At 32.6% G+C, this 27,192-nt stretch overlaps 1 protein-coding gene across 4 annotated transcripts in view; it reads right to left on the bottom strand.

The window, feature by feature from the left end:
- Nucleotides 1-1,911: 1,911 nt before the first annotated feature.
- LOC134725854 (V-type proton ATPase 116 kDa subunit a 1-like) overlaps nucleotides 1,912-27,192 on the bottom strand; it is a 49,591-nt gene continuing 24,310 nt past the window's right edge. The window contains exons 14-23 of one of the 4 annotated variants that reach the window (XM_063590083.1): nucleotides 26,555-26,706; nucleotides 24,676-24,818; nucleotides 23,761-23,865; nucleotides 16,457-16,522; nucleotides 15,745-15,795; nucleotides 14,115-14,144; nucleotides 12,723-12,797; nucleotides 10,681-10,798; nucleotides 3,279-3,453; nucleotides 1,912-2,801 (exon numbers count right to left, since the gene is read on the bottom strand). In XM_063590083.1, coding sequence (XP_063446153.1) covers nucleotides 2,708-2,801; nucleotides 3,279-3,453; nucleotides 10,681-10,798; nucleotides 12,723-12,797; nucleotides 14,115-14,144; nucleotides 15,745-15,795; nucleotides 16,457-16,522; nucleotides 23,761-23,865; nucleotides 24,676-24,818; nucleotides 26,555-26,706 — 1,009 coding nt within the window. In that variant the 3' untranslated portion in view covers nucleotides 1,912-2,707. The remainder of the gene's footprint in view (nucleotides 2,802-3,278; nucleotides 3,454-10,680; nucleotides 10,799-12,722; nucleotides 12,798-14,114; nucleotides 14,145-15,744; nucleotides 15,796-16,456; nucleotides 16,523-23,760; nucleotides 23,866-24,675; nucleotides 24,819-26,554; nucleotides 26,707-27,192) is intronic. The other 3 variants (XM_063590085.1, XM_063590084.1, XM_063590086.1) reach the window with 3 other exon arrangements.

Raw genomic sequence — 27,192 nt, forward strand, 5'->3', positions numbered from 1 at the left:
AATCAAACCAGAAAAACATGTACACCTTACAATCATTTAATAAACGAAACATAGTTGACCTTTCAATTACACTCATTACAGTTTCTAAGAAACAATCTTAACCAGGAAAACTTAACATTGACCAATGGACAATGAAATGAGGTCAAGGTCAGATGAACCATGCTTGACATACATACTGGTACACCTTACATCAATCTATGCATTAAGTAAATTTGACCTATTGCTTATAGTATCAAAGAAAACAAACTTAGCTTGCTGTTCAGTGTGAGCCTAGGCTCTGAGTTGAAGACTGTACCTTGACCTATATAAATAGTTTACTTTTATAAATTGTGACTTGGACAGTTGTCTCATTGGCACTCATACCACATATTTCTATATCTAATAACCATAAAAAACGCAACAGTGACTAATGAGCCATGAAAATGAGGCCAAGGTCAGATGATACCTGCCAGGCAGACATATACACCATACAATCCTTCCATACAAAATATAGTTGTATCTTTGCTTATAATTAAAGAAAAATAGACCAAAACACAAAAAACTTTACACTAAGAAATGAACAGTGAAAATGAGGTCAAGGTCAAATAAAACCTATGAGACAGTCATGTACATCATAAAATATTTCCATACACCAAATATAGTTGACCAATTGCATAAAGTATTAGAAAACCAGAATGTGTCCCTAGCACACAGATGCCACATCCGTATTTTCATTTTCTAAGTTCAGTGGACCTTGAGAATAGGGTAAAAACTCTAATTTGACATTAAAATTAGAAAGATCATATCATAAGGAACATGTATACAAAGTTTCAAGTTGATTTGACTTCAGCTTCATCAAAACCTTCCTCAACCTAAGACTTTAACCTGAATCTGGACAAACGAATGGCCGCACAGACAAGAAAACATAATGCCCAAAAATGGGGTATAAAAAGTCAAAAACTTTAACCACTGAACCATGAAAATTATGTCAAGGTCAGAGGACACCTACCAGTTGGACATGAATACCTTACAATCATTCCCATATACATGTACCAAATAAAGTAGACCTACTGCTTATAGAACATTGTATCTAATATATGGACTTGACCAAGAAAACTTAACCTTGTTCACTGATATATGAAATGAGGTCATGGTCAAATAAAAACTGTTTGTTGGGCATGAGGACCTTTCAAAGTATGCACATATTAAATACAGTTATCAAATTACTCAAGTAGTCATTGAACCATGAAAATGAGGTCAAGGGCAATGGACATATGACATATGGAAACTTCATAACATAAGGCATCTATACACAAAGTATGAAACATTCAAGTCTTCTAGGTTTTAGAATATAAGGCTTATAAGAAGTTAGCTAACACTGTTGCTGCTGGTTCACTAACCCTATGTTGAGCTTTATGCAACAAAAGTCGCAGGTTCAACAAAAACCTAGCGTGACCTCAATTTCTTCACACAATGCTATTTATAAAACTTGTGAAAATCTATCAACAACAAACTTCAACTATTGTAAGCTGGTGGCATGTAGCAAAAACTGTATGGTACAGACAAAAAGGTGTCCCTTCATTGCACAATCAAATTTTGTGTACCATATACATAATAAGGAGATAAGGTATGATTGCCAATGAAGCAATTTTCCACCCAAGTTCAAATGATGTTGATGTTAGAAATTTAAGGCAACTGTACGGCCTTCAATAATGAGAAAATCCATATTGAAGAGAGACTCTAAACGGCCCTGACATGGAAAATATCATTTATGAAACAATTTATTTGAGAAAACTAACAGCCTAATTTGTGACAAAACAAATATGACAAACATGAACCAACTTCAACCACTAAACTATATTCTGTGTTTAAACTGCTTTGAACTTTCTATAAAAGAAATTTCATTTGGAAAGAAAATATAACTAAACAAAGCTAGCTAATGAATTATTTAATTAGAGAAACCAATAAACTAGGAATGATAAGTCTACAGTATAATTCTTTATAAAGTATTATTCAATGATAATTGGTTTAACATTTGCTTTTCCAAATATGTATGCCAAATATGATATAAAGTAATTGTAAGAAATGAAATAAATAAAACATTGAACATCTGATTTAAAAAAAAATATTCTGCAAAATTTTAAATCTGTCTAAACACCTTCCATTCATTCTTTTTTCATGACTGTTTTTAGAAGTAGACAAACTCAGTAAAAATTAATAAAATCTGTATACATCACTTGCAGTACTTGGTAAGGAATATATTACTATATATCATGTTTCTAGTTTTCAACTAAACCTTTTCTAATGGTAAAGCAATGACATTATGATGAACCCTTTATTCATGTACCCTGATTTTAACATGATGTAAACTTAAAAAAAATATGAACCCTTTTATTCATGTACCCTGATTTTAACATGATGTAAACTTAAAAAAAATATGAACCCTTTTATTCATGTTCCCTGGTATTTAAACTTAAAAAAAAACCCAACTTAATTCTATCAACAAAATGAATAAAATTTTTGTATATATATGTAAATTTTGTTCATAATTTTGTTAACTGAAAAAATAATACAATATTTTCAAGATACCCTGATAAATACATCTAAAAATACATCTGGAAGACAAATGACATTGTGTAACATTTCCTTTTTATCTAAAATTCCTTAGTTGTAATGTCCATGTATAAGTAGATATATATATATAGTCATGTATATAATAAGCCTTGCACTAATCATCCAGTGTTGGTTCCATCAGTTTTTTGAAGCTGAACGGCATGAAACCATATCCTTGACCGCTATAAAACTTACTGTTAAATTCAACCCTGAAAAATAAAAGGTAAATAAAATGTAAAAATTTGTTCATACAATACATGGCATAGATATTCTAAAATGAAATTTAGTTAAAAAAACTTAACCAGTTAATATTTTTTCTTAATACTTGGACAACAGTAATAAACTCATCCACCAAGACCCTAAACATTTATCTAAATTACTTTTAAAATAAATTTATTTAACATCAGCAAGGAAGACATTTAAGCATGTGCACATTTGTTTTTTTGGAAGTCCAATAATCTCGATCTCAACTTCTGTTTTCACCATATTTAAAAGGCTCTCATGAAAAATGCATACTACTGGCATACATACTTATCTAAATTCAAACCTATGTAACATTCAAGTAGGAAGGTTCTTTAGACAAAGATTATACAATATAATCCAGAATTAGGAGCAGGGAAAAAAATACACATGTAAAAGTAAGGTATGCAAATATGTCAGCAACCTTTACATGACCAAAGCCTTACCAATGTAAACGTAGGGTATGCAGGAAGGCAGACAACCCTTCCATGACAAGTAGTACTGCTATAGTAATACAGGCAAAGGCACCAAACACAAAGAATATAATAACTGCTCCACCATAAGGAATGTCCATCTTCAAAGAAAGACGAAGCAACATGGTCCACAATACTTCTGACAACTCTACAAATAAGAAAGAAAATAAATGGCTACAGGATTGATAAACTGATAATACTCTCTGGTTTTTGTTTGTTTCTGGACATCACCTTGGTTGACAATGTTTTTGTAAAAGAAATATTAACCCTACCATCTATTTTTAAAAAAATATCAGACTTATATAGCATTCTAAACTAGAGGCTCTAAAGAGCCTGTGTCGCTCACCTTGGTCTATGTGCATATTAAACAAAGGACACAAATGGATTCATGACAAAATTGTATTTTGGTGATGGTGATGTGTTTGAAGTTCTTACTTTACTGAATGATTTTGCTTCTTACAATTATATCTATCATGAACTTTGCCCATTAGTAACAGAGAACTATATTTGGTAAAAATTTACATAAATTTACCAAATTAATGAAAATTGTTAAAAATTGACTATAAAGGGCAATAACTCCTTAAGGGGTCAATTGACCATTTAGGTCATGTTGACTTATTTGTAGATCTTACTTTGCTGAACATTATTGCTGTTTACAGTTTATCGCTATCTATAATAGTATTCAAGATAACCAAAAACGGCAAAATTTCTTTAAAAATTACCAATTGGAGGGCAACAACCCAACAACCAGTTGTCCAATTCATCTGAAAAATTCAGGGCAGATAGATATTGACTTGATTAACAATTTAACTTCTTGTCAGATTTGCTCTAGATGCTTTGGTTTCATAGTTATAAGCAAAAAACTGCATTTTACCCCTATGTTCTATTTTTAGCCGTGGCGGCCATCTTGGTTGAATGGCCAGGTCATCGGACACATTTTTCAAACTAGATACCCCAAAGATGATTGTGGCCTAGTAGTTTCAGTGGAGATTTTGTAAAAGATTACTTAGATTTATGAAAAATGGTTAAAGATTGACTATAAAGGGCAATAACTCCTAAAGGGGTCAACTGACCATTTTGGTCATGTTGACTTATTTGTAGATCTTACTTTGCTGAACATTATTGCTGTTTACAATTTATCTCTATCTATAATAATATTCAAGATAATAACCAAAAACAGCAAAATTTCCTCAAAATTACCAATTCAGGGGCAGCAACCCAACAACTGATTGACCGATTCATCTGAAAATTTCAGGGCAGATAGTTCTTGACCTGATAAACATTTTTATCCCATGTCAGATTTCCTCAAAATGCTTTGGTTTTTGAGTTATAAGCCAAAAACTGCATTTTACCCCTTTGTTCTATTTTTAGCCGTGGCGGCCATCTTGGTTGGTTGACCAGGTCACGCCACACATTTTTTAAACTAGATACCCCAAAGATGATTGTGGCCAAGTTTGGATTAATTTGGCCAAGTAGTTTCAGAGGAGAAGATTTTTGTAAAAGATTACTTTAATTAACGAAAAATGGTTAAAAATTGACTATAAAGGGCAATAACTCCTAAACGGGTCAACTGACCATTTTGGTCATGTTGACTTATTTGTAGATCTTACTTTGCTGAACATTATTGCTGTTTACAGTTTATCTCTAACTATAATAATATTCAAGATAATAACCAAAAACAGCAAAATTTCTTCAAAATTACCAATTCAGGGGCAGCAACCCAACAACCGATTGACCGATTCATCTGAAAATTTCAGGGCAGATAGATCTTGACCTGATAAACATTTTTACCCCATGTCAGATTTGCTCTAAATGCTTTGGTTTTTGAGTTATAAGCCAAAAACTGCATTTTACCCCTATGTTCTATTTTTAGCCGTGGCGGCCATCTTGGTTGGTTGACCAGGTCACGCCACACATTTTTTAAACTAGATACCCCAATGATGATTGTGGCCAAGTTTGGTTTGATTTGGCCCAGTAGTTTCAGAGGAGAAGATTTTTGTAAAAGTTAACGACGACGGACGACGACGACGACGGACGACGGACGACGACGGACGACGACGGACGACGGACGACGGACGCCAAGTGATGAGAAAAGCTCACTTGGCCCTTCGGGCCAGGTGAGCTAAAAAAATAAGGAATAGTGTGATAAGCTAATTTAATTACTGTGGATTCAGTATTATTTGTTGGATACTAATTTTCATGGTTTTTGTGGATACAGGTTTAACACAAATTTGAATGTTTAACGAATTACACACACATTTACTATCAGATTGTATATGTTGTATAAAGAATTTGGCAGAACCACGAAATTACATATCCACGAAAAGGCAAGCTTTCCTCAATTCACAAAAATAAATGAATCCACAGCATATTCTTTCTTCTGTTTCGAAATGATCTAAAATCTACTTCGTTATGTGATATTATGTACACCAGGAAATATGAAAGTTTTACATGTTACATACATTGATTGATTGGTGGCTGATCAATGTTTAATGATGAAAATGCATTCTTTAAGATAACTTTATATGATGCTGATTTCACATGTAATTCAAATTCAATTTGCATTAAATAATTTGAATTAGTTTAATTTGCATTCGAAACATTTCACATCCTAACATCAATTCTAATTCGCTTTGTTTTGCACATCAAATTCGCCAAACTGTCCAAACACGACGTTAACTTTTAATTTGTATTAACAAAAATTTGTAAGGGTTCCGCAGAACCCAGTGTCTCGCCTACTTTTGCTGTAAATCGAAGGCTCAACAAAAATGATGAAAAAAATCAATAAAAATATTCCTCTTGATACTATCTTATGATTGTAAGCAGCTTCTGTCCAAGTTTGGTAAAAATCTAGGATAGCTAATGAATCTAATAAATGTTTTGAAAACTTTAACTGCAGACTGTATGTAATGTTAACTGGAAGAAAATCTAAGTCCATTTAAAAGTGAAAACAAAAAATGGAGTTATTTTTTTACAAAATTTACTTCTGGATACTATCTTATGATCATAAATAAGCTTCTGTCTAAGTTTGGTGCACACCCAGGATAGTTTAAGAAAGTTATTAAAATTTTAAAAACTTTAACCACAGAGTGAATGTAATGTTTCACCGTAGAAAAACTAAGTCCATTTAAAAGTAAAATACAGAAAAAATGGATTTATTTTTTTACAAAATTTACTTATGGATACAATCTAAATGATCATAAACAAGCTTCTGTCCAAGCATGGTAGAAATCCAGTAAAGTTTAAGAAAGTTATTAAAATTATAAAAACTTTAACCACAGAGTGAATGTTATGTTTCCCCGCAGAAAAAACTAAGTCCATTTATAAGTAAAATACGGAAAAACAGAATTTTATCTTTACAAAACTTACTTCTGGATACTATCTTATGATCATAAACAAGCTTTTGTCCAAGTTTGGTAGAAATCCAGTATAGTTTAAGAAAGTTATTAAAATTTCAAAAACTTTAACCACAGAGTGAATATTTGTGGACGCCACCTAAGTCGGCGACACCGAAATGTAGGATCGCTTAGTCTCACTTTTTTCGACTAAAGTCGAAGGCTTGACAAAAATGTATTTCTTATGCAAATTAGCAAATTCAAATCAATTCAAACTTAAAAAAGAAAAGTGTGTGAAAGGGATTAGCGAAATTCGAATAAATTTCGAATTAAAAAAGAAAAGTGTGTGAACACAATAATCAAATCGGATTCGCATTCCATTCACATTAAATGTACGTGTGAATGAGGCATTAATGAATCCTGATTTGTACATTACTAGACTTGACACTAGAGTCAGATTTTCAAGAAAATAGCTGACGAGTCGACTAGTTGCCCTTCCCAGATATAACATCTGAATCTAAGCAAAATAGTTCTGGTTCTTTGATGCATATTTGTTTCATTGGCAATCATACCACATTTCCTTATTTTGATGGTCATTGTTTTTACTCCTAAATACCATGTGCTTAATAGAGGAGCAGCAAACACCACATCTTTGGTGTTATCAAGTACAATGTAGGAGATCTAATACCTACTTTCTCCTTGTTGGGGTGAGCATGGTACTATTGGACCACAGAGGCAGTTAAAATACTTGTTATCAAGCAGGAGATCAAATCCCTCACTTATCCTTGTTGGGGTGAGCATGGTACTATTGGACCACAGAGGCAGTTAAAATACTTGTTATCAAGCAGGAGATCAAATCCCTAACTTATCCTTGTTGAGGTGAGCATGGTACTATTGGACCACAGAGGCAGTTAAAATACTTGTTATCAAGCAGGAGATCAAATCCCTAACTTATCCTTGTTGAGGTGAGCATGGTACTATTGGACCACAGAGGCAGTTAAAATACTTGTTATCAAGCAGGAGATCAAATCCCTAACTTATCCTTGTTGAGGTGAGCATGGTACTATTGGACCACAGAGGCAGTTAAAATACTTGTTATCAAGCAGGAGATCAAATCCCTAATTTATCCTTGTTGAGGTGAGCATGGTACTATTGGACCACAGAGGCAGTTAAAATACTTGTTATCAAGCAGGAGATCAAATCCCTAACTTATCTTTGTTGAGGTGAGCATGGTACTATTGGACCACAGAGGCAGTTAAAATACTTGTTATCAAGCAGGAGATCAAATCCCTAACTTATCCTTGTTGAGGTGAGCATGGTACTATTGGACCACAGAGGCAGTTAAAAAACTTGTTATCAAGCAGGAGATCAAATCCCTAACTTATCCTTGTTGAGGTGAGCATGGTACTATTGGACCACAGAGGCAGTTACAATACTTGATATCAAGCAGGAGATCAAATCCCTAACTTATCCTTGTTGAGGTGAGCATGGTACTATTGGACCACAGAGGCAGTTAAAATACTTGATATCAAGCAGGAGATCAAATCCCTAACTTATCCTTGTTGAGGTGAGCATGGCACTTTTGGACCACAGAGGCAGTTTAAATACTTGTTATCAAGCAGGAGATCAAATCCCTAACTTATCCTTGTTGAGGTGAGCATGGTACTATTGGACCACAGAGGCAGTTAAAATACTTGTTATCAAGCAGGAGATCAAATCCCTAACTTATCCTTGTTGAGGTGAGCATGGTACTATTGGACCACAGAGGCAGTTAAAAAACTTGTTATCAAGCAGGAGATCAAATCCCTAACTTATCCTTGTGGAGGTGAGCATGGTACTATTGGACCACAGAGGCAGTTACAATACTTGATATCAAGCAGGAGATCAAATCCCTAACTTATCCTTGTTGAGGTGAGCATGGTACTATTGGACCACAGAGGCAGTTAAAATACTTGATATCAAGCAGGAGATCAAATCCCTAACTTATCCTTGTTGAGGTGAGCATGGCACTTTTGGACCACAGAGGCAGTTTAAATACTTGTTATCAAGCAGGAGATCAAATCCCTAACTTATCCTTGTTGAGGTGAGCATGGTACTATTGGACCACAGAGGCAGTTAAAATACTTGTTATCAAGCAGGAGATCAAATCCCTAACTTATCCTTGTTGAGGTGAGCATGGTACTATTGGACCACAGAGGCAGTTAAAATACTTGTTATCAAGCAGGAGATCAAATCCCTAACTTATCCTTGTTGAGGTGAGCATGGTACTATTGGACCACAGAGGCAGTTAAAATACTTGTTATCAAGCAGGAGATCAAATCCCTAACTTATCCTTGTTGAGGTGAGCATGGTACTATTGGACCACAGAGGCAGTTAAAATACTTGTTATCAAGCAGGAGATCATATCCCTAACTTATCCATGTTGAGGTGAGCATGGTACTATTGGACCACAGAGGCAGTTAAAATACTTGATATCAAGCAGGAGATCAAATCCCTTACTTATCCTTGTTGAGGTGAGCATGGCACTTTTGGACCACAGAGGCAGTTGAAAAACTTGTTATCAAGCAGGAGATCAAATCCCTAACTTATCCTTGATGAGGTGAGCATGGTACTATTGGACCACAGAGGCAGTTAAAATACTTGATATCAAGCAGGAGATCAAATCCCTAACTTATCCTTGTTGAGGTGAGCATGGTACTATTGGACCACAGAGGCAGTTAAAATACTTGATATCAAGCAGGAGATCAAATCCCTAACTTATCCTTGTTGAGGTGAGCATGGTACTATTGGACCACAGAGGCAGTTAAAATACTTGATATCAAGCAGGAGATCAAATCCCTAACTTATCCTTGTTGAGGTGAGCATGGTACTATTGGACCACAGAGGCAGTTAAAATACTTGTTATCAAGCAGGAGATCATATCCCTAACTTATCCTTGTTGAGGTGAGCATGGTACTATTGGACCACAGAGGCAGTTAAAATACTTGTTATCAAGCAGGAGATCAAGTCCCTAACTTATCCTTGTTGATGTGAGCATGGTACTATTTGACCACAGAGGCAGTTAAAATACTTGTTATCAAGCAGGAGATCAAATCCCTTACTTATCCTTGTTGAGGTGAGCATGGTACTATTGGACCACAGAGGCAGTTAAAATACTTGTTATCAAGCAGGAGATCATATCCCTAACCTATCCATGTTGAGGTGAGCATGGTACTATTGGACCACAGAGGCAGTTAAAATACTTGTTATCAAGCAGGAGATCAAATCCCTTACTTATCCTTGTTGAGGTGAGCATGGCACTTTTGGACCACAGAGGCAGTTGAAAAACTTGTTATCAAGCAGGAGATCAAATCCCTAACTTATCCTTGATGAGGTGAGCATGGTACTATTGGACCACAGAGGCAGTTAAAATACTTGATATCAAGCAGGAGATCAAATCCCTAACTTATCCTTGTTGAGGTGAGCATGGTACTATTGGACCACAGAGGCAGTTAAAATACTTGATATCAAGCAGGAGATCAAATCCCTAACTTATCCTTGTTGAGGTGAGCATGGTACTATTGGACCACAGAGGCAGTTAAAATACTTGATATCAAGCAGGAGATCAAATCCCTAACTTATCCTTGTTGAGGTGAGCATGGTACTATTGGACCACAGAGGCAGTTAAAATACTTGTTATCAAGCAGGAGATCATATCCCTAACTTATCCTTGTTGAGGTGAGCATGGTACTATTGGACCACAGAGGCAGTTAAAATACTTGTTATCAAGCAGGAGATCAAGTCCCTAACTTATCCTTGTTGATGTGAGCATGGTACTATTTGACCACAGAGGCAGTTAAAATACTTGTTATCAAGCAGGAGATCAAATCCCTTACTTATCCTTGTTGAGGTGAGCATGGTACTATTGGACCACAGAGGCAGTTAAAATACTTGTTATCAAGCAGGAGATCAAATCCCTAACTTATCCTTGTTGAGGTGAGCATGGTACTATTGGACCACAGAGGCAGTTAAAATACTTAGAATAGAAAGCTGATACTTACGTGCATGAGCTAAACTAAGAGCCCATAGTCGAAGATAAGAAGCTGTATGAGAAATACATCCTAGACAAAACTCTATGGTATGGATAGCTTGATGTATAAACACTTCACCAAACTCAAACTGTAACAAAATCAATACACATGCAGAATATTGCAATAATATGAGTAATAAAGCTTGAGAATTGAAAATTGAAAAAATTGGGTGTTTTTTTATGATTTTTTTTTATCTTTAGAGAGGCCATATGAACTTGGTCAACTGCAACCACACAAACATGCAGGCATATTTTGGATATACAGCCTATCATTTCTTACACAAAGCATAGAATATTATAACAACACTCTTGAGGTTTTATTTCCAATTTCAACTAGAACACACCCGCGAAATCGCGGGCAATCAGAGCGTACTTGAAAGGATGTAAAGTGTTGTAGGAAGAATTTTGTAAAAGATTTAATAACTTGAGAATTTCAGGAAAAGTATCAAAAGTCATAGGTACTTTGGGACAGGAATTTTTTTTTTACCCTCCTCCTTTATTTCCAAAATTCCCATTATTTGTTTTCTATTAATTTCATTATGAACATACATTTAGTGTACATGTATTATGAACATTCCAGTCAGGAGCCTCTAATTCAGTGGTTCAGTGATATTTGTTTTTCGTTCATTTTTTGTATGTAAATAAGACTGTTAGTTTTCTCATTTGAATTGTAACATTGTCATTTCGGGGCCTTTTGTATCAGACTATGCAGTATCGGCTTTTGCTTATTGTTAAAGGCTGTACAGTGACCTTTAAATGTTAATTTCGGAGTCATTTTGGTCTCTTGCGGAGAGCTGTCTCATTGGCATTCATACCACATCTTCTTTTTTTGTAAAACATTTAGTGACTTAAGAATTTCAGAAAAGGTATCAAAAGTCATAGGTAATTTGGGACAGGATAATTGTTTTGCTAGCCCGGCTCCTCCTTTTTCCACAAAAAAAATCCTTTTTTGTTTGTTTGTTCTCTATTAATTTGAATGACACATGAATAATTTTAGCGCTTATCTGTATATAATGAACATTCATTAAAGGGGGTCGGGGCAGAGGCGGATTAAGGGGGCCCGCCCTCCCCCTTTCTGGAAAATAATTGGTTGCTTACATAGAGAATCACTGAAGCATGACTGGAGCGGGCCCCTCTTAGGCAGTCAACGGGCCCCTGCGTATGAAAATTTCTGGATCCGCCACTGCGGAGAGGCCCTGATCCCAATATCCCGGGCTTAAAAACATGAAATCCCGAGGTTCTGAATTCATTATAAAATTAAATATCTCGACATCCCGAAATTCGAAAAAAAAATCCCGGATCCCGAAATGGTCAATCCTGAAATTTTGATCTTAAAAACACCCGTTCCAGACGTCCCGAAAGTGTATTTTCTTTTTACACTCAATTCTCAGTTTAATAATTGATCCACAGCGGTCATTTATATATTATTCAGACCCTCTCTATTAAATAAACCCTGTGACTGCCGTGGATAGTAAACTTGAAAATGATATCAGTCAGAAAATACACTTTATTCGTAGTATATGTATTTGTTTCAAAGTAAAAAGAAGACGCAAACCGGAGGTCTAATCTGACTTAAATATAAAACAGAAAATACACTGTATTCGTAGTATTAATGTATGTTCAAAGTATACAGAAAACGCAAACCGGAAGTCTAATCTGACTTAAAATTTCGCCCAATGACGGAAACATATCCGGACGTCTTTTTTCTCGTTTTTCACCCAAAATAACTCAATCTGAATAATCATATGAATGGATGACAAATGCGATTATGCACTGTACCCATAGGACACAGAGGCATTATGATTAATTAATTGTGGAAAGAAGAGAAGCGACACCCAAAATGAGGTCTTCTCGTTTAATAGTATAGATAAATTAATTGTTCCTATTGGCTAAAAAACCCATTGAAACCAGATCGTAAAAGATTTCTTCTTTTGGCAACTAATTGAAAAAATACACTTGATTGAAGATGATACAATAAAATAGAATGGTTAAGAACATTGTATGATTGAATACCTCTACTTCATCTTCAGGTTCATCATGAACTGCATGACCTTCAACTTCTACATCAACATCCTTATGATTCACACTCTGTAGAAAAAAGAACATCAATTGAATGATACTCTAAATGCATAATAAACACAAGATGATTGTTTAGACAAACAATGATATGCGATTTAAAATTTAAAATTTAAAATAAAATAATGACTGAATTTAGGAATTTATGCAACTGTCCATTTAAAAAAACCTCTTAGAAATGAATCTTGGCAAAAATCATCCTAAGGTGTCTAGGGACACTTTTTGCATCTAACCAACCAATGTTGGTGTTGTTTATGATGGACACTGGACAGAACATAGATTAAAATTGTAGTTTTCCCATACAAATTTTTAAGTAATTACCATTATGTAAATGAGATGTAAGAAGTTACATATTATGTGTGTGACTTTCATTCAATAGTTCAATTGAACCAATTATTGTAATAGATTTTTCCATAAATTTGCCTGAGAAACACAGGTGTTTGCAGTTTTTGTGAAAGTAAAGGTAACTTTATCTGAAATGTTCTCTGTTACATATATCCTTCTGTGACACATCTTTTACATTCAAATATAGACACAGTTTCATACTACACCTAGACGGTTGTCTAAAATACAGCACGATTTAAAATGATATTTGATATATATTTTTGATGCCAGGAAGTTGTGAATGTAGATAAAAGGTAAATATTTAACAGAACTGAAGCAGTTGAGCTTAAAATATGCAATACATATGTACTTGGACAATGCCCCATCCCCCCAAAAAACTGTCACTAGTCCTGATTTTTTGGGTAATCCAAGGTTTTGCTAAAATTTGAGAACATGAACTAACAAGAAATGAGAGTTTCATCGATTTAACAACACAGTATTGATGGAGGGATTGACAGCTGGTTAAAACATTATATCCTCTACAAAGCATAACTATTTACTTATAACATTGCGACTCTGCATGGATACATACATGACATATGGTGCAATAACAATTAAAGCCAAATTCTTAAAAAGGAACATAATAAGGTTAATTTAAAGGAGAAAGTGTAACCTGTTAAAGAGGACGAAGTCCATTTTAGTAGTTATTCTACTGGTATATCATATTTTGGTCATCACACTTAATTTTCAGAACATATACTACTAGTACATGACGATGTTATAATAAATCCTGAGAAACCTCATTACAGGATTTGCTAAACTAGAAAGGTTTTGGATTTCTAATTTTGACCTGAATATTTAGATTTTTCTACTGTAATGAGGACTTCGTCCTCTAAAACAAAGGCTGATATGTGATATTCTGACTGTTGTGAGAATGGTATTCATTTGTGCTTGATATCAGCATGGGAATCGATCAATACACATATTTTTGGCGGGATATCAAACCTTTGAAATCCTTGGTTGGAAAGATCCAGTCTATAATCAAAAGTATATCAAACATAACTAGTGAGGTATAAGTCAAATTTAAACTAGAGAAATGCTAACTTTTTTTCATCTAAAGATTCCAATTCTCATGGCTTTCACTAGCTTGTTGGTTCTTGAATTTTTTTACGCATCTTTTACCTCAATTCGAAGGTCCCCTCTATTATACAGTATTTTTTCTGTTCCCAAAGGTGACCTTTATAAACCTTTTTAAAAAAACAGTTTTGACTGTACTTCCCTATTCAAAGGCAAGATGAAATCAAAGACAACATTATAACATAATGATATATCTAACACTACAAATATATTCCTGAAAAAGACATCCTACACCTTCTAGCTACCAGTAAAAGGAGCATGGTATACATTTCTACTGAGGTGTGGGAACACACAGATTTCACTCGCTACTAATTTGAACAATACATATATATGTCTAGAAGGGCTGTATTTTATAATTTAATGTAAGAAAACAACTCTTTGCACCTTTTTGAAAATGATTAGTTCATAGTTTAAACTTGACTTAAGAATAATAGAAATTTGTTAGTTCATGCTTAAAGTAAAAATAAATAGTAATTCTCTTATAGCCTTCACAAAAACTCATTCTTCCTTCAAGATATGATCTCAATAAAGGCTGACATTAGAAATGAGTCATCTGTCCTAGGGGCAAATAAATGGGGGAGTGTGACCATGGAACACAGATGATGCCCCTGCTCGTCTATCATATAAAGTTAAAAAGGGACATTACTGAAACACCGTAATAGTGATGCTACCCAAATTTGTACATGATCTGGGTTTTGTGGTAATGACAATTGTGTATGGTAAGTTTAATACATTTGGTAGAGGCAAACTTAAGTTAAAGAATTGAAACAAAAAAAATCATCGTTTTTCCATTTGTGAAGGGGCATAACTCTAAAACGGTTGATGCCACCAAAAATTAAAATCAATCTACTTTTGTGGTTATAAGCATTGTTAAACCTTCATAACATTTGGTTAAGGCAATCTTAAGTTAGAGAACAGAAACCAACTTTGAGACGTACGGACATACAGACGAACAAGGGTCAAACTTTCAAGGGATTTTCTGACTCGGACTTAGAAATCACCCAATCAAAATACTGGATTTGTTCTTTTAAGCACTTTTGTACTCTTGAGTACTGAGTAAAGTTTTATGACCAAGGACCAAGATATCATATTTGAATTTACTGAATTTTGATGCCTAAACTGTGTACTACATTCAACAAAGGGCTGTAAAGGAATAACAAACCAAAGATCCACAGACAATTTAAAGGATCAAAGCCTAGATGATCTACAAGTGAATTGCACTGCAATCTTGAATCAAGCAAAATATCTTGCGATTTAAAATATAAATTATCTGAATAAAGTACAAGGTGATAGCTATAAATGATCCTAGGAATTACTAATTGTTAATAATGGCAATGCAAACTCATTCTTATGGTGGTCCAAACATTCTAGTACCTGTAAATATTGTACTGAACCACGGACAACAAAATTCATTGAGCAAACAAAAAACACTGGAGTCCATGGCTCATTCATACTAAATCTGGAATATATATGTATATAGCATGCACGATAGACTTACCGATTTAAGTTCAATGTCTGACTTGGTCGGTTTGTCAACAGACATTGATGACTGATTAGAGAAAACACACAGTTAGTATTCATATCTGAGTATAAACACACACACAAACACACAAAGTAACAGAGTTTCTAAATAATAGCCAGAGATTAAGGACAGACTTCGTAGAGATGCATTTTTTTTTACAAGCTACCTATAAATGTTCATTTGAATGTTGTAGATACATGCAACTCTCTATAAAATAACTCATTCTAAAATTCTGTCAAACAAAAATTCTTTATAATATTAGCAAACGAATGAACTAAAGGTCAAGCTAAAATCTTATATCACAATTGTTAAAAGACAGGAAATAATACTTTAAACTAGTTATTGAAAACATGCATCTAAGCCATGCAATTCTGTTTCTTTTGATATTTGCAAGTTGCAAAGACACAAAAAAACACAATATATACATGTACATATGTAGTAACTCAAACTGAATATTAGAACTTTGTCATGTCTTTATCTCATTTTAACAATTTTAATACAAATTAATTGGCTAATTAAAATTACATAATAAAGAGCTATAATTAAAGCAAAGCAGTTAAGTCAAATTAAAACATATATACATGTATGATACCAATCTATTTTAGTGAACAATAGTAGGTATTCAATGGTACAGTGGTGAATTGTTACATTTGTTATTTTCTTTTACTTTGTTGCTATGGAAACTTACATTATCTGGCATTTCCTCCTGAGCAATCAAAGCTCTTTCTGATACAGCTCCCAAACCCTGCTTCCTCTGTAAAAAAAAAAGATTCTCTTTAGGGACAACTCTTGTTATTTGTCTTTAAGATGTTATCCTTTGTGTCAAAAGTATTCCAAGGCAATAAATTTTAAAACAATTTATTAGACTATAACATCCAGTTTAAATAAAAACTTCCACGCCAGTCTTTTTATTATATACCAACAAACCATGCAGGAAAACAAAGGACAACAATAAGTGTACTTCACAGACAGAGCAAATAGGAATGGAGTGTCAATCTAGAAACCATAACTGATCCATCTGTTAACAGTAAGCTGTTACTACTGTTCAATTCACTTGAAATTTGACAAGACATTATACACCATATCTCTATTTGTCCACCATTACTGGACATTATAGAAGTGTGTGTAAAATTTTGCTATCACAAGAGAAAATGTCTGACGCCAGAAATGAAAAATGTTTGTTGTATGATGTCAATAGTTGAAGTGTCCTAAATTCTCACGTCAAGTGTCATAGATCCCCAAATAGCCATTAGGTCTATTGTCTAGTTTAGACTTTATAAATATTATGTGCAGTGTAAGTATAAGTGGTATACAAGTATATCTATTACAATAACCAATGTACCCAGTGGCAGTAGTATATAATATTTATTATCAATTTTACTGTAATTATTTATGCATGATGTTAAAAAGCTCACTGCAAGCTGATGTTCCGCAAAATGTTATTTTATGACTACATGATAAGCCTGCTTTAAGTATAATCATTTGACACAGGTTTTGGTTCAGATAAAAGTAAAACTTTATGAACAGGGACATAATATCAATTTTTTAACAAATCTATAAGAAACATTCACAAACGTTTATTTCTCACATTGAAATTTCAGTATATGTTTTATGGACTGATGAATAGAAATCTACATTTCAACACTAAGAAATGAGAATATATACTTTTTAGTATCTTGAAAGATTCTATTAGACCTACTAGCATATGAAAAATTAGAATAGTGCAATAAAAATGTTTATAGTGATGTTTTAAAATTATAGCTATTTAAAAAAAAAATCATGCATAAGAAAACTCTATACCAGTTAAAACATGCACAGTTAATGAAGCTGTATTAACTGACAATAAATTGACAGAATAAATTTGTTCTATCCTAATCATGCTTGTGCATTTTTTCCATTTGAATGTTAATAATAATGGGTAGTAAATTTCAAAATATGTCCCAGTTTTTTTTCTGTAGGGAAATGGCATCCAGCATAACAGATGAACCAGAGGCTCCTAGGAGTCTAAACTTATCACCTGACAAACATATGCAGTTATATATAGTAAACCAACACCTAAAGCAGTGATCGTATGGAAGGGGGAAAGGCAAACATAAGCAATATCAAAACCATTAGCAGCAGCTACTTTCCCACTAAATTAGGTTGTAACCATAACTAATCAGATTGGAATCTTAGATGGCTGGGAATATCTAACAATCAAAGAGCAGAATGCTCTGAGGGATACGATTGCCATAGTTTTCATTGACACATGTATAGCAGTTCTGCCAAATTTTCATTAAACAAATGCATGAGATTTGGCCAAAATTGAAAAGATCAAAGAAGGAAAAAATAGATCCAAGAATACTGTTGCAAAAAAGCATGAACATGCGTGAGTCTCAAGCATTTTGGCCGGTAACCCTGGTACAGCTGGATAGTATTATTCTCTAAACTAATTCAACTGCACATGCAAAATGTAACAATCTGAATAGTCACTCAACTTAAAGAATAGCCAATCCCCGTTACAAGTGTATGAGCCATGTACTTATTGTGTTTTATCGAATTATAGTTATCCTGTACCATTGTAAACTTGTACCACTAAAAAAAACTTGTACCAATGCAAACTCGTACCAACTTATTTAAATGCATTCAAATGGTGTTAAATTATGAATATACATGATATACGTTACTTTCACCCAATACCTCTTAAGTCTGTAAAATGTATATAATTTGAAAGTACAATGACCAATGTGTAGCTTATGTTCCTTGTATATTGGATAGAAAATACTGTGGCAGATGTAGATAATTAAGGTACAGTTTCACCCGAAGAAAATTTTTCATGAATAATTAAATCTTAGCAGTAAGTCAAAATGATTGCCAAAATTATTTTTACTGTCTATAAATAAATGTAACAATGAAATTTAACTGATTCCTGTTTAGGGGGTCCGCATTTTCCCCGCAAATAAAGCACATGGCTTTCAACAATTGTAAACATAGCATTCAATTTATGATCATGGATTACAGCTTTAATTAACTTAAATTGGAAATATACATATTCAACATGTTCAATTTTTATAAGGTACAGTTAAAGCAATGTTTTAACTTTCCTCTGGATTAAGTTCTACAGTGGCAGATCCAGAACTTTTCCTAAGGGGGAGCCCGCTGACTGACCTAAGAGGGGGCCCGCTCCAGTCATGCTTCAATGATTCCCTTTATAATTAACCATTTTTTTCCACTAAAAAAAGGGGGGCTGGATCCGCCTATGTTCTAGTTTGAAAGATCAGTTAAAACATTAATGCTTTAAAACATTCTTTATTTTTGTCTAAGTTTTCATTTAACTCCTGTGTAAAATTCAAGCAATTCAACTTTATTTCTATTAAGTTTACAAACAGAAACCCATAAAACATCATATTTTTTATATATTTTTCTGAATGTTACGACTTCCCAGTAGTACAAAATAACTTTTTTGGTTCCAATGCCGTGGTACGAGTTTTAACTTGCTTCCGTATCTTGTCACCGTAATTCTAGGAGGAACCCTAAACTGGACCCCTGTTGTGTTCACTTATCGCTACACTGACCTTCGGTGCGAAGCTATATATAGAAAGGCGGACCAGTTTAGGAGGAACCCCATTTCTTACTCTTTAATTATTGAAGTTCCTTTGGGTCAGAGGGCATGACCCCTTTCCGTACACACTCCTCTGTTTACATTGAGATCGTTCTTAATACAATACGACGTTTACCGGCATTAACGAGTTAATTCTTCTTGACGAAGACATCGAAAAGGGAGACAACTCGAAACGATAACATAGAAGATTCCATTTCTGCTGAAGGGGTGTTATAGGTAATTTTTACGATGGAACATTTATTTTAATTTAAATTATGCATGTGATTTAAAATTATGCAACAACAATAGCCCTCCATATGCAGACAGACATAGAAAGAATCCCATGAGTTTCAAATTAATCAATGAAGCGGGGAATCACTCAATCTGATACCCCTTGAAATCAGGAAAACTACACGCATGTGGGGTCTCACTAATTAGCGACAAAAAGCATCAAGAAGCGACAAGAAGAAAAATAATAAGTGACAAAAAGCAACAAGAAGCTATTTAGCGACAAGAATACATTTTGTTATCACATACAATAAAATATTTTTTTAGGATTATATTGAAAGATGAAGAAATAAAAAAAATTCGATGAAGAGATTGTGTACTTTTTATTATCATATTGATAGATGTAGAAATTAAACATGTGTAAGAGCAAAGGAAATGTAAACGCTATAAAATGAAAATAAAAACAAAGATTTGTCACCTTCCTTTTGAAGGATTTAATAAAACAAAAACATGAAATATTATTTCCTTCCTAACTGTACAATTAATTTTTCCTGATAGGACCAACATTAGCTGTGGCTTCACTCTAAGGTAATACACAATTAAGAGCAACAAATGAGATTAACTAGGTGCGTGTCCTTTGTTTTATTGCAACAATAACATCCATTAACACCTTCATCAATTACACGCACCAGAATATACAATTATTGTACCGAACAGTGAACACCTGTTGAAAACTCAAGATTGTCATCAGTTTCCTTTAATCTTCAATCTATATGCATAACCATGATAAATATTCACATTTTAATTATGTTTTCCTCTTGTTTGATTTCAGTTCTTAATTTGTATTTCACAATTTGTGTATGTATTTTCTGGACAATTATGCACAAATAATGCATTTTGCAAGTTAATTATATATTGTACAAAAAAGGTTTTAAAAACAAATAAAAAGACAAAATATATTATTGTTCTAAAACACAAGTAAAAGTAATACCATAAAACGACAGGGTAAAGGTAATACTTCCTGTGATACCTTATAAAATATCATGTAAATAAATGTAGCAACTGAATTAGATTTACAAGTTTCATTTTTTCTTTGGCATATTTTTTTAATATTTATTTCGAATAAGTAATAAAAATAAAAAAATGTTTTCTTGTTGCTAAATAGTTTCTTGTTGCTAATATTATTCTTCTTGTCGCTTCTTGACGCTTTTTGTCTCTACAATTCTTTTTGTCTCTAATTAGTGAGACCATGCATGGACATTAATACATAAACAAACCGCGACTTGCGATTTGGAACAAGAACGTTTATTAAATGATATGATGAATGGTTCTCCATTTCTTTGTGAGAGTACAGTATCAAATATCAGTTTCATATTGGTAAAATATAGAAATACTCCACTTCAGTTCTTGTGACAGAAATAGAATTATCGATCGGCTTTCAGAGAACTCTCGCAAGTTATCAAAATTTGGGAATTCCCTCTGACGTGTTTCTAAATTTATAAAAACACTAAATATAAATACTGTTTAATTCTGATTTTCCGTATTGTTAAAAACACGCATATAAGTCAAGGAAAATATCACACATGAAGATTATGAGTAAAACATTACAGGAAAGTTGTTTATGTTCAATTGTTTTGCTTGTTTTTACCTTTTAAAGCAAGATAATCATAAGAATCTGAGATGTTGCTGAATGTTTAGAATAAAACGAATGACGTGAGGGAGTGTGTCATAGGGTCAATAGTAAAAGTCTACAGATTGCTTGACAGCAATCGTATCCCAAAAACAATCAAATATTTAAAGACAATATCTCAAGGATTATTTTAGCCTGTTCACAGTTTCACTTCATGTATTATAAATAATTTGGCTTCACAACTAACAAGTGATTGTTGCTTGAAGTCAGAAGGTTATCGAGAGCAGATCTAAGGTCATTGGGAGACAAAATACTGCTAAACACCAAAAGTGTAAATTAAATCCCTCTCGAAAATAAGTTGGTTTACAGTAATTATTGTAGACACCTATTTTAATCAGTTCACTTTCAGAATGATTTCGAATTCATTATCGTAATGGATTCTGAAAAATGGTAAAAATAACTCAAACCTGAAGCTTTTCTTATTTTCAAACTTTATTTTGAAATTTTTAAACAAGATTGTCAATGTTCCAGAATTTCAAAGAGATAGATGATTTGTAACAATGTGTGCATGACCTTACATGCAAATGATATATTTGAATGTCACAAACTAGATAAAGATTCTACAATACCATCTAAGAAAAGTCATACAGTATTTTTTTTAAACAGGAACTAGTAATTTTTATTTCTTATACATCAAAAACTAAGCTATCAAGGGAGGTAACTAATAGACTAGCAATTGACTTCATCATTGGTATCAAACATTGATTCACAGAATAAAGACTTCAGTAGAAATATAAGGCAAAGCAACTTGTGTTTCTATAAATATATATACTGATTATTGTTTAGATATGTGAAAAAAAAACTACCATAAATCTATAAAATTTGTAAACTTATGAGAATCTGATCAAACATTTATGGAACTTCCTTTTTAGTTAAATGGAAGTTTGCCAACAATTTGTCTTTGATGTTAATGTTTCAAATCTTGCTTGGTTAAATCAAATACTTTTTAACTAAAAGTTGTTGCTTCACTATCAAGCATGAAACAACTATCTGGCTCAGAATCAAAATGATGTTTCCTGATGTTCTTTGGGTTTTAAAAATAAGATCAATGAAAATAAGCTTTCCACTAATAATACTCCTTTTTACAATAAAATAATATTAACACATCTATTTTATTTCTCTAAAGATCAAAACTGACAGCTTTTTCTTTTCATGTGCAATAAAGTACATTATCGCTATTTTGAGATGATCAACGATAATCTGTAAGTATCATAAGCATAACCAGTCACTTTAGGCAACATAGTTAAAGGGGAAAATTTGTCTAGTTGTTTACAATGGACTTCCTCATAATCATAGAGTTGAAGTCAAAATTTTCAAAGAGCAAACTTTTGTTGAAACTATCTGAATCTTTATAGACTGGTCCTTAAAATGAAAGGATAACAAACAAAAAATCGATCTAGTTACAATGAATTATTTTTTATAAACATTTAAAAAGACCAACTTTTATTATCTCCTCATAAAACTAGATATTTTTTTTTTATTTGGATGTCATTAAAGGCCTCTATATGGTCTGAACCTCTTTTTGAAGACATCAATACCGAATGTTAGTAAATTTAGTCTTTATGATGGTATTAGCAGTTTTTTAATTCAATTTTACTTGTTTAACTATATACAACGGGATTTCCAAGATCTTGTTTCAAGATGATAAATATATATGAATACCTATACGGCTCTAAAAGAACTGCCTATATTTGTTAGCAAGCTTAATTATAAAACAAGAAAGTCCACATCTCTTTCTTAAGTAAGATCTCACACTATCAGACAAAACAACTTATATCATTTCATAGAAATAAAAATTAATATATTTAATTTAGCAACAGCAGCATATACTTACTTTTTCCAAGTCCTAAAATAGCATTGCCATGAACAGTTAAAAATCATAAAGAACGTTTTTTGAAATGTAGCTGTCTTCACAATATTTGCCACTTTTTTGCCTAATTTGTTTTGTATACAAAATAATCTTCCCAAAGCTAAATAATTCATTAGTGTTTTTCTTATGAAAGGTTTTAGTAATATTATATAGGCTTTTATAATTTTTCAACAACAAAAAATCCACATGATATAAGAAACATTAAACGTAAGAATGTGATTTCTCATTTTATACTTGAATATATAACACCTTAAAATAATAAAACCAAATGACAACTTGCTTTCATCAATTAAAAATACAAATAGAAAATAGAAATCAGTTTAATTTTACAGTATATAATTTTGTGCTTTTAAATCCTATCTTGAAATATATCTAAAGAAAACAATGTCAAACCCTTATTGGATCAATTAAACATAGTGCTACATTTTTCATAAGAATTGAACAAAATAAATACTGCTTATTCCTAACAAGCAAAGCATCCAACTGACCAAAAACAGTAAAACATTGATTTAAGTTCAATTGTACAAATATATGACTTTGTGACACCTGAAAATGGTTTTACATTATTCATTTCGAGAGAATCAATCACAAAAACAACGCCAAAACTTTCTATTATATACTTACTCTTTCTTTAGCGTTGTGTTTGGACCTCAGAACAAATGGTTTTACACACAGCATTACGGGGGCCATAAGCACACCTGCTACTAGTAAAATTGTTTGGATCATTTGCTACAAAATAAACAGGCATGCTTTATAAATATTTTATACAAATAAACAACTATGGTCCTATTATTACTATACATGATCAATAAAAAGTAAATCTGGCCATCATGTCAATCATTATCTAAATAGAGGAGTTAAGAGTTTGTGTCCAATGTACACGAATGTCCCACCCCCACTATCATTTTCTTTGTTAAGTGGACCATCAAATCGGGATATAAACTCATTTGGCATTACAATTAGAAAGATCATATCGTAGGGAACATGTGTACTAAGTTTCCAGTTGAATGGACCTAAACTTCATCAAAAACAACCTTGACCACAAACTTTAACCTGAAGTGGGACAGACGGATGGACAAAAGAATGAATTAACAAACAAACAGACGGATGCACAGACCAGAAAACATTATGCCCCTCTACTATCGTGGGTTTATAAAAATAAACCCCTTGCGAAATTTTTCAAATTTACAGTACTGATTGAATACATATTTATTTTCAATGTTTTATGTATAGATCTGTCAAATGCAATAATATAAGTTGCACTTATAACAAATACACATGTTTGTAATATCATAACAATAAAATATATATTAACAAAATAATGTTTTAGCAATAAGTTTAGCCTTTACTTTCATAAGAGAGACAGATTTCCCCAATCAATAATTTCTAACAATATGAGTCAAATGGAAAATTTGAAATGGTCTTCTATCAATTGCACATTTATTTTATTGGATAAGAATATTTAAGCTGTCAAAAACAACATGTATTATAACCTTGAATCAGACTATAATAGCTGGTCAAAGTTAAGGATGTACAAACCTGGTTCTCATAGAATATAGTCTGTGAAGAGCATGGTAGCTTCTCCAAAGTTTTTTCATACTCTATACATTCAAAAGTAGTTGTATTAGTCCCTGGTATTTCTGTTACTGGCTGATACTTCATCAAAAACATGTTGATAAAATCTAAATAAATTTAAAATAAGTTTTTAAAAGTATTTTACAAATATAAGCCTTCTGTCCTTTGACCTCATTTCATGTAATGTTTTTCTTTACTTTTACATTATTTTTCTTAATATACATTATCAACTTTTTAAATTTGTTTAAATTTAGCCAGTACATCTTGAGAGCTTAGTGATATTTAAATCAACCAAACTATAAATCTTTTTTTCATTTTAGCTTTCAGAGCAAATGTTATTATTCAGTTTTCCTAAATGGGTATACCAAAACTTAAAGTAGAATCTTTTGTAATAAATGTTCCAGATGTTTTAAAACTGGTTATTTTATTGTCTTAAAACTGCTACATTTCATTTGTTTGAAATGTCAAACAATTCAAACAAATATTTAAATTTCACAAATAAAATGTGTCAAAAAGGTTGGAAACACTTCCTTTCACAGAATTCAATAAATCAGGCCAAAAAAACCCTGGAAGAGTGTTTATTCTTATCCAATTGACTCTATTTTTTATCACACTGCTTTTAAATAAAGACATTATAATATACTGGCTATTTCTGAAATTTGATAGGAAACCTTGACAAGGTATATAAACCCATATATCATGTGAACAAAAACAAGGTCAAAGTGGTAACTAATGTTAAAATATGTAGCCTATTTCACAAAAAAATCTTAAGTGTAAAATTAATCTTATTAACCTTATGATAAAAATATTTAGTTAAATTGTTATTGTTAAGGAATATTTTAGACTTATGATAAATTTTACACTTAATATTTTTTTTGTGAAAAGGGCTACAGGACACTTTGATTTGATATTTTTGATACATTTAAAAATCATGCTTAGTCACATGGGATATAGGCTCATTTTCCATGTAATGATCCCATATAATATACAATTATGGCCCGTTGAATAGGTGAATATCCAAAATTGTCAACATGAGAAGGTTATTTCAATGAGGGCGCAGCCCGAAGTGAAATAACTTTTAAGGGTTGACAATTTTGGATATTCATGGATTCTACAGGGCCACAATTGTTTTATTATACCGAACTAACAGTGGAACGAACAAAAGCTGACGTTTGTCGTTTGAAAGTAACTCAGGAAAATACAGTTGTGTTCTCTAATTTGTCAGATGTGCAACAAAGGTAGAATATTTTTGTAAAATATTAATGGCCCTGAAAAGGACCGTTTATAGGAGAAATCATCGGCTGTTGGCACTCTTCATTTTCAAAGCCTTATTCATTTCCTCGTCTCTCGATGGGCTGTCAGTGTAACGTGAATGCTTCCATCTTGTTTATTTACGTCTGTGACGTCAATACACGGGAGGTAACTCGAGTGCAAATCTAGACACTAAAAAGGTTATTCACCAATGGTGTAAATTTTAAGGGTTATTTGTCCTCCCTTGCAATTAAATGAAAATTAACTGAATTATTCCATGTCATGTGATAAGTTGTTATCCAATAGAACTGTTTGTATTATATGCAAGGTATAATAACATATAATATTGACTTTGTTGATGTGTTACATATTTGTTTCTTCAATAATTTTTTGTACATAAATTTGGCCATCAGTTTTTCATTTGAATTGTTTTTCATTGTCATTTCATAAAGCTGACTATGCAGTATGGGCTATGATCATTGTTAAAGGCGGTACAGTGACCTATAGTTGTTAATTTCTGTGCTATTGGTCTCTAGTGGAGATTTGTCTCATTGGCCACATCTTCTTATATTTTGATTGAGATAGAACTTACGAATCAATAAGGAAGGAGCACACTGTGTACATTTCTGATTAAACAAGAACCATTTGTAGAACACAAGTCCAACCAAGTATCCAAACAAGCACAGTAAAAACAGCAATGATGGAACAAATTCTACTAAAGCTTCTAAAGTTCGTTTGAAATATCTGTAATATAAGATATGTTATTATCTAATAATATGAAAAGAACATTGAAATAAAAATGTGTCCAAGAACATGAATATCCATGCTCAAGCTTGCCTATAATACATGAAAATAATTTTACGTGCTTTTGATACCACTGCTAGGTTTTAAGTACAGGTCCATGTAAGAATCAGGCAAACAGTGATAAGTCCATTTTGGCAAATTGGTCAAATTTCTTATTCTAGATATGGATTTACCTTATAAGAACTTGAATATGAAATTTTTTTTTGAAAAAAATAATTTTTGTGTTAAAAAAAATCATTTTCAAATTTCCCCCTGATGGCCCCTAAAAATGAGCAAGGAAAACTACCAAAACGCACGTTTTTAAAGTAATTTATCTTGCTTTAATAATATATTTTTTGTTGCTTGTATATACTTTATATAGAGTTCATATGTATAGTGATATGAAAACAGATTGAAAATGGATTTTAAATATTTTCTTCCCTAGCA

Source organism: Mytilus trossulus, chromosome 7, assembly GCF_036588685.1.
Source record: "Mytilus trossulus isolate FHL-02 chromosome 7, PNRI_Mtr1.1.1.hap1, whole genome shotgun sequence".
Taxonomy (NCBI): Eukaryota; Metazoa; Mollusca; class Bivalvia; order Mytilida; family Mytilidae; genus Mytilus; species Mytilus trossulus.